General features: G+C 42.7%; 1 protein-coding gene across 1 annotated transcript; it reads left to right on the top strand.

The window, feature by feature from the left end:
* The first annotated feature begins 423 nt into the window (after positions 1 to 423).
* Positions 424 to 5,203, top strand: LOC101855720. Its single transcript, XM_005096797.3, has 2 exons — positions 424 to 468; positions 1,489 to 5,203. Exons 1-2 carry the CDS (start codon positions 426 to 428, stop codon positions 4,674 to 4,676), a joined length of 3,231 nt encoding a protein of 1,076 aa, XP_005096854.1. The 5' UTR covers positions 424 to 425; the 3' UTR covers positions 4,677 to 5,203.
* Positions 5,204 to 9,328: the final 4,125 nt, after the last annotated feature.

The following is a 9,328-nucleotide window of genomic DNA, read 5'->3' as shown; positions in this document are numbered from 1 at the left end:
GAATCGAGTATCTTAGTCTTTCTTCTTGGACGTTACGTTCCTCTTCGCCCTGGCGGGTACTGACAAGCAGGGTCCACACATAAAAAAAGATGGAAAACATCTTTAAAAACCCCGAAAACATCTGAATTATATAGAAGGGAGTGTAGATCTCTAACATTAGAAAAACCCAAACAATATTTTTGATCGACGATGAGTTAAATCAAAGAGAAAGAACAAAAGTGATTAACAGGCTTCGCTGTTCAAGTTCTGTGCATCGATACCAATGCCTCGCTCTTACCAAAGAGTCGTTTTTCGTTTCTATTTTTAGCACAACGTTATCAGTGGTGTTCCCCTTGCCACCATGAGATATTTCGCAAGCCCACAGTATATTATGATAGCGCCTACTCACAAGGAAACATACAAGCCGCCATATTCGTTCTGAGAACATGTTCGGCACGATGCTCCTAAACATTTTTTTCCTTCTCACAGGTAAGTTGATGTCCATTGATAGCATGTTAGAAAGTATGCTTTTACCTTGTCGTAGACACAAAGAAGGCCTGAATCGCTTACAAGACATAGTCTTTCAGTTCAGTAAACGTTTTATGGCACTCACAATTGCATAAGGTCATATTATTATGAGGACGCAGGACATAGGTTGGCTGTTTTCAGGTTAGTTCATAGTCCACAGCAGGGCTTGTTTTTACTTTGCAAGTAGACAGAACGCGCGCCACTCAATCTTGTCTCCTAAAGTAGGGCAAGTATTTGAGTTTGAGAAAAGAAATGTACACCGGTTCGAAAATGGGTAACAGTCTGAAGTGTTCAGTACTGTGTGGATTGAGGACATCTCTCTCTCTCTCTCTCTCTCTCTCTCTCTCTCTCTCTCTCTCTCTCTCTGTCTCTCTCTGTCTCTCTCTCTCTCTCTGTCTCTCTCTCTGTCTCCCTCTCTTTCTTTCTCTCTCTTCTATCTATCTATCTATCTATCTATCAATCTATTGATCTCTCTATCTATCTATATATCTATCTGTCTATCTATCTATCTGCAACCAGCAATGGCTTGGTTGTGAAATTGTTCTGTATTGGTGCAATTGTGCATTTTATGCAGGTATATATGTGTAAGTATTTAGGCAAGTGTGGATTTATAATTGTGTATTCAACTAAGTATGTGTATTTGCCATTGTAAACCAAATTGCCCTTTCGGGATTTAAAAAAATGAAATTTATTTACCTGTTTATTATCTCTTTCTCTCTGCCCCCCCCCCTCTCTCTCTCTCTCTCTCTCTCTCTCTCTCTCTCTCTCTCTCTCTCTCTCTCTCTCTCTCTGTGTGTGTGTGTCTCTTTCTCTCTCTCTCTCTCTCTCTCTCTCTCTCTCTCTCTCTCTCTCTCTCTCTGTCTTTAGATAGATAAATGGACATATACATAGATAGATACATTTATAGATAGATAAATAGATAGATCGATCGATAGATAGATAGACTCATGTATCCCCTGCACCCCGCATCTCCCACCCCAGGCGTCCTTGCTACAGTCACAGCCCAGGACCCATGCGGCTGGCCCCAGCACATACAGCTGACTGTCGGGGGAACAGATAAGGTTCTGGCCTTCAACATGACGTCACAGAGCGACGGCGGGAACCAGACGGACCTGGTGTGCAGTAGCCAGGTCCTTTCCCCAGGCGGCGTGCTCCTCCGCGTGACTTTCTACAACATCAGCGACGGTCTGTCCATCTCGTGGGGCCACACAGACTACCCCGTCACTATGGACACAACAAGCATCTCCTGGCGGGGTGGACAGTTCGCGAGGTCAATGGTCATTCCAGATGTCCCCTTCCAGGTCACGTACGCGCGTCCCAGCGTTAGCAATGGCGGCGGCGACGGATCATCATCCGAGGGAGGCTTCAGCCTTCAGTTCAGCTATCTCAACACGAGTGGGGGAGTGCCGTGTAGAGGCTCGCTAGTTAAAGCACAACCACAGACCCGCCTTCTCTACATGTCTGGGTACCCGTTTGCGTATCCTGTACACGAGAAGTGTGAGTGGAACGTCCAGTCCTCACGCGACCTCGCCGTCGACGTGAAACTCACGTCTGTGTCTCGTGGTTTCGGACAGGACGACGCCCCATTAGTCAATGGCAGTGCTCTACAAACACCCAGGTGCACGGGACAGAGCATTTGTACAGTCTCCCAGACACCAACACGTTTTGCTATACTCAAGAAAATGTACGATGCTCCGTATACAACAGAAGTCATATATGAACTATTTCCGAAGCAGCCTGTAGGTTTGGAGGTTGAATACACAGCCCGTCCGATAGAGAGAAGATCGTGCCGGACGAATAAATCGGAGACGGTTACTGGTCCCACGGACGCGTACGTGTTTGAGTGGAGTATCCAGAGCACAAACGAGAGCGACTTGACCTGTGAGGTGACCTTTGACACCGGCAGTAACGACACAGTCATTGAAGCGGCGCTGACAGAGTACACACTCACGGCTGCCGACGGTTCCGCGAGCTGTGCCGAGCAGACTCTGAACGTGCAGGACCTGGGCACGGGAACTGTGCTGGTCAACGAGAGCTCGCCACAGGCTGCAGGCACCACGGGCTGCCCGACCAGGCTCCTCCCCTTCTCAACATTAAGAGCCTCGGGCCGGAAACTGACCTTCACGTTGTCCAGCCGCGGAGGCAGTGACGCGGTTCTGACCTTGGTGGTCAAGTCACGTGAACCATCTCCCAGCCGGGACATCAACGCCCAGGTTTTAGAACCAGCTACTTCCGTCTCCTACGCCTGGATCCCGGCCAACCAAATCGGCCAAAACGCTGACCTACAGATGACCTTGACACGGGCTCTAACCGCAGACTGCAGCATGTTGGAAGTGTGGGATAAAATACTCGCCTCCCGACTGGAACTAGCCCAGAAGTTGTCAGTGTTTAACGGACCCTCGGAGGAACACTTTGAGCTGACCAAGGACTGTGACGGTAACGTTGTGACCCACCAGACTCTCTTCCCACGGCGGCTCGCCTCGCTAGTAGCACACCAGCAAAGTGAAGGGTTCTGGGTTAAATACCAGGCAAATATTGATGGGCCTTGCGAGAGAGTCTATACTCCCGTGGTAGGAAAAACTTACACGTTACCAGATGCTGTCCGGTTGAGAAAACACATCGACTGTTCCTGGCACCTCATCAAGCATGACGACGTGATCGGAATAAAAACAAACTTCAGCTCTGGGGAAGTGAAAAGAGGACACGGTAGTCTTTTCTCTATTCTGACAGGAAATCCGGGCCACGAACTCAAAACGCCACTGCTCACTGACGCCAATGTTGCACTGGACCCCAACCTATGGCTGTACTCACGTGACAACCTAACTGTTCACTTGACCGTGGACACGCCCACCCCCAGCACGAGTCTCGAGTTCCGGACCCAGAGCTTCCCCGCCTCCAGCACTGTCCACACATCCTGCTCTCCGACACACCTGACCGCCACACGCCAGACCCAGAGGGCGGAGTCCCTCAACTATCCTCACTACCTGATGTCCGAGCTGGACTGTGAGTGGAGCATCACCAGAGCTGACCCGCAGGACTTCACCGTCCTGGAAGTCTCCAGCGGGCTCCTGATCCCTTTGTGTGAGGGCAAGGACCGACCGGTACAGCTGAGGGTGTCTCTCCACTCGGCGGGAGGCAAGGACGAGGGCGAGGTGGACATCTGCTCAGCACGGGCCCAGGCCGGGTTTATGCAAACCTTCCAGCAGGAGACTGTCGTTGTCAGTTTGAAAACCACACGGCCCGTCGTCCCAGGTTTCTACTTCAACTACAGCACCATCTCGTGGGGGGACATGGAGTACGCTTCCTGCAACACATCCATCGATGTGGGCGAGGGGAGGGTGTCCCACTCTATAACGTTCCACCCTGAGCACTTCATGGGGCGCACCAGGTGTTACTGGAGGTTCTACTCTGGTTCAGACAGCCAGGCGGTCACCCTGACCAATGTGATCTTTGACCTGACCAGGAACGGGACTTGCGACGAAAGACGCGACAACGCTGTTTCTTTCTCCCCGGTCCTGGACTCACGTCTGGAGATGAGGAACCCTTCCTTCTCCTGCAGCATGACGTCAGAGCGCGCCATCGTGAGCCAACAAAGCGAGCTGCTTCTGATGGTCTACCTCAGAAAGTACCTCACACGACCAGTGACCTTGACTTACACGGCGGAGACCACGCCCATCACAGGCTGCGGCGGAACCGTTCAGACCATCAATGTCCCGTCAAACGGAGCTCTCGGCGAGCTCACGTCACCCAACTACCCGAACCTGGACCCGAAAAACTCAAAGTGCGGATACATTTTGAAATCCGAGGACGACGTCAAGACCATCGAGATAAACGTCCTTGACCTTGACATCCCTCAACTCCACCCAGACGAGACGTGTTACGACGCCAGTAACCATGCCGACCGACTGACGCTGTACCTGAACGATTCATCCTACCGGCGCGTAGTCAGGCTCTGTGGCAACAGCACGGATCTGAAACACAAGTATGTCAGTCAGGGAAACGTGGCCAACGTCACCTTTTTCTCCGGGTCACAGGTTCAAGGTCACGGGTTCACGCTCCAGTACCGTGCCACTGGCGCTCCCAACAAGGGGGATAAAACCGTCACTCTGGCGTCGTCCTTGGCCATTCTGTCTGTCCTGGTCGTCTGGTTTGGTTTTACGTCTTTTTGACACATCTTTTAACGGTGTGAAAATCTTAAGGTTGTCCGCAGCCTATGCGTTAGTCATTGCAGGAAGACGGGTAAGCAAACTTAAGTTTTGTTAATTGTAAATGTTTCTCTTTTCTCTTTGATGATTATAAAAGTGAATTATGTGTTTCAATGCAAATAGACGTAAATAATCTTACGTTTTGTCGTCTGTTTCAGGCTCTCTGTTCTCCATGATGATTGTAAATGTGAATTATGCGCTTGATTGCAAATAAACGTACACAATCTTATTATGTTTTTTTTAAATTTATAAATTATGTTTTTTTTGTTCTTGTACTTGGTGACTGTAAATGTGAATTATGCGTTTAATTGCAAATAGATGAACACAATCTTAAAGGTTTTGGTAATTGTAAATGTGTTTTTTTCCTTGATACTCGTAAATGTGAATTATAATTTTAATTGCAAATAAGCGTACGCAATCTTAAGTTTGTTGATTGTAAATGTTGTTTTTTTCCCTTGATAATTGCAAATGTGAATTACGTGTTTGTTTTCAAATAGACGTAAGCAATCTTAAGCTTTGGAAATTGTAAATGTTTTTTCTTGTCCTCTATGTCTCTAAATGTGTATTATGCGTTTGATTGCAAACAGACGTTTACAATCGTAAGTTTGGTGATTGCAAACGTGTTTTTTATTCCTTCTTGATGATTGTGAATAATATGAATTATAATATATACGTTTGATTGCAAAGATAAATATATAATCTTAAGTATTGAAGGTTGTAAATGTTATGGTGTTTCTCCTTGATCATTGTAATTGTGAATTATGCGTTTGGTTGCATATCTGCGTACACAATCTTAACTGGTGATTGTAAATGTGTTGTTGTTTTTTGTTCTGGATGATTGTAAATGTCAATTACATGCTTGATTGCAAATATTACGTACACAATCAGCAAAACGTAGATCACTTATCGAGAGTAGAAAGAAAAAAAAAAGACTTTGCCAAACAGAGGTTTTTCTTTTCTTTCTTTTCTTTTTCTTTTCTTTTTTTGGGTTTTATTAACATAAAAAAAAAGATATTTAGTTGTTCTCTTATTAGGAAAATGAGAAGATTTATTGGAAGAATTGAATTAAGGGCTGTAACTTTCAGCGACGTTTATCCTGCCCGGCAAGAGACCAGGCACATTTTGTGTCGGGAAAAAGTGTCGTCAAAACCCTTCTCTGTTTCTGTAAGTAAAGTTCGTCGCTCCAGAACTCGTACTGTGTGTGGATGGAAACGTTTCTGATGGTAACGTTTCTGAAAATAGAACTCGCACTTTGTGTGGGCGGTAAAGTTTCTGACCTTAGAACTCGTGCTAAGTGTTCGTGGAAACGTTTCTGACCATAGAACTCGTGTTATTATGTGGACGGACAAGTTTCTGACAATAGTTACTTTTAGAAATCAACGGAAGCCGACATTACACTATCAAAAATTAGACCTCTCTCTTTATCTCTGTCTCTTTCTTTCTTTCTTTCTTTCTTTCTTTCTTTCTTTCTTTCTTTCTTTCTTTCCTTCCTTCTTTCTTTCTTTCTTTTTTTCTTTCTTTCCTTCCTTCTTTCTTTCTTTCTTTCTTTCCTTCTTTCTTTCTTTCTTTCTTTCTTTCTTTCTTTCTGTCTTTCTTTCTTTCTGTCTTTCTTTCTTTCTTTCTTTCTTGTCTATCTCTTCCTCCTCCTTCCCCTCCTCTTTCTCCCCCGCCTCTCTCTGTCTCTCTCTCTGTCTGTCTGTCTGTCTGTTTGTCTCTCTCTCTCTCTTCCTCTCCATTTCTCTCTCTTTCTCTCTCTCTCTCTCTCTCTCTCTCTCTCTCTCTCTCTCTCTCGCCCTCTCCCTTTCTCAGTCTCCCCTTTTTTACGTCTTTTTTGGGCAGTTTCTTTTTGACTTCAACAAAAAATAAGATAGACAAAGAGCAGCCAACTGGGAAAACCTGAACAGCTAGGATAGGGCAGAGACCAGGAAACTGTCGATGTTTGTTAGAGCCTCTGAGCAAATAAATGAGCAGACCACGATCGCCAGTGTCTTTCGTAGATCTGGCACCTACTGATTATGATATTAATTAATAATACACACATACACATAACACACACACACACACACACACACACACACACACACACACACACACACACACACACACACACATTATGTATATATAATTTTATGTATCATATAGATCTATATAATAAATTTTTATATTGTATAAAACATACATTTATTTAATGTATATTTATATATATATATATATATATATATATATATATATATATATATATATATATATATATATATATATATACACCGAGTATATATATACTATATGTATAATTTATATTATTTAGATATATATTATACATTAGATGTGTATATATATTATATATTACGTTATTTATATCTATTTGTTACATATTATATATTATTATGTGATGTTAATTTGCTGCATTAGCAGCGCAGGCAAACGATCTTTGCTTATGATAGTTATATTCAGCAGACTGCTATGACTTTACAATAATCCTTGCAAATTGCACCCCCGAAGTATCGTTGTTGTTAATGTGTTTCATACAACAGAAAAGGTAAACATACATATAAGAACGACCACAAAGACTTGCTTAGTCGAGATATACCTCCCTCTAAGGCCTTAAACAGCAAATGAGAAGGAATACAGGGAGGCTGTAAATGTATTTACAAATTGGTGAGATAACCACTCCATTTTACGAAATGCAAAAAAGAATTAAGGAATTAATAATAGACTTTAGAGTTTAAAAAGATCCTTCGCAACCATTTTTCATTGAAGATGAGGAAGTTGAGGTTGTAAACTCCTACACATATGAAAGGTCAGAGGTCACTTGCAAAACCTGGTAAGTGGAGTTGGTCAAGTTATGAGAAAAACTGCATTAAGTATAGAAATTATGTACCATTATTTCCAATTTGCTACACACTGAGACTGAGATATGTAGACACTTTTTATGCTGTAGTTCATGATTAAATAACAGTGAATATGGAATACAAAGTATTGACTTAGCAGGTTTTTGATAGTGAAGCAATGACATAACAGCTTTTGATGGTGTTTTAATAAGCCGTGTTGCATTCTTAGAGAAGGGGATTGGCCCAGGAGCTGTTTTTGTGCATTAAAAAAAAAAAAATCAATCAAAGAAGGGGAGTAATAGATGAAAGGATATAAACCCTTGCTGCTACTCTTCAAATATGGGGTTCAGCCCCTTGACACTTATAATATTATTATGGTAGTGTCAATTGCCACCGAGTGACGCGGTGGCAATTGACAATTTTCCCTTTGAATCACACACTGTCACAAAATATAATTATGAAACCAATTTTTAAAAAATAAAAAATAAAGGCATACGCTAAAATACAAAAGCTAAGCAAAGCAAAACAATATTAAAAAAGATGGAAAGAATTAGAAATAAAACTAACCCCCCCCCCAAAAAAAAAAAATTAAAAAAAAATTAAAATATACAAACAAACAAATGAAACAAGATAAACAATACGATAATTTTCTGATAAGCAGACATACATGTAGGCTATAGTTTATTTTTAAAAGATAGTTTCCTTTTTCAGCCCATAAAAATAAATATTTTGTTCCTATATAATATGTTCCTATTTCCACCTCTGACAAGAAAGACCTTGTCAACAATAATTATCGTGCATTGTCTGTCCCAAAAGTAGGTGCCCCTGTTCTGTAAAAATCAATAATTTTTTTTATTTTACATACAAGATCTTTAATACATAGATCTAACTACAGAAACATGTTTTCTGTACAATATAACGACAGTCGATCTCAAAGCAGTTTTTTTTATAGGATGTAGCCAGCGGTCAAACGAAGTGACCATGTCCAATTCGGCCGGGATCCTTTGCTCAGTATTTTCTTCCAGCACAATTTCTTCCTTGCCTTCAAATCGCTTAATTGCTGCACCCAGAATCCTTTGATTTTGTGAAGTAAATGAAAGTTGTAGGAAATAGCGTGGATGTTCAAGGATTTCCCACTGCCAGGAGTCCAGGAGATCGGTGACTTTCGAGGTGTGTGCACAAGTGTGTTGTCATGATGGAAGACAACACCTTTCACAAGCAGACACGGCCGCTTTCTTCTGACTTCTGATCTCAGCTGTGTTTGAAGAACCATGGTTTACTGCCTTCATAGTATTGACTATTGTGCCAACGGGAACCAGCCAGTTTCAAACCACACCTTTGTGATCCAACAACATGCATTTCTTTGAAACCACCTCGCTGAATGTCTTCTCTGCCCTGAACCCCATAAACACACCCATGTTTCATTACCTGTTGTGTTTCTTCTCGAAAGGAAAAAAAATGCCCATTCTTTCCACACGACTTTCATTTGGTCCTCCAAATCAAAGAAGGACCAAGGGTGGTATTTTTATTTTGCAAAAATTGATATATTATTTAATACAACATTTTGTGTGTGTGTTTGTTTTTTTGGGGGTTTTTTTTTTGGGGGAGACGAAGAGGGAGGGGCGGAGAAGGAAGTGTCTTTACTTTGTGCTTGCACTCCTTTCTTTTCTTTAAGTAAAGTTAAGTAAATTAATGAATGGTGCATGTAGCTGTCAAACCCAATGCAGCAGGAGAAAGAGAGAGAGAGAGAGTGTGTGTGTGTGTGTGTGTGTGTGTGTGTGTGTG

Source organism: Aplysia californica, unplaced genomic scaffold (genome assembly GCF_000002075.1).
Source record: "Aplysia californica isolate F4 #8 unplaced genomic scaffold, AplCal3.0 scaffold00137, whole genome shotgun sequence".
Lineage (NCBI taxonomy): Eukaryota > Metazoa > Mollusca > Gastropoda > Aplysiida > Aplysiidae > Aplysia > Aplysia californica.
This window is presented reverse-complemented; position numbering and strand designations above follow the sequence as displayed.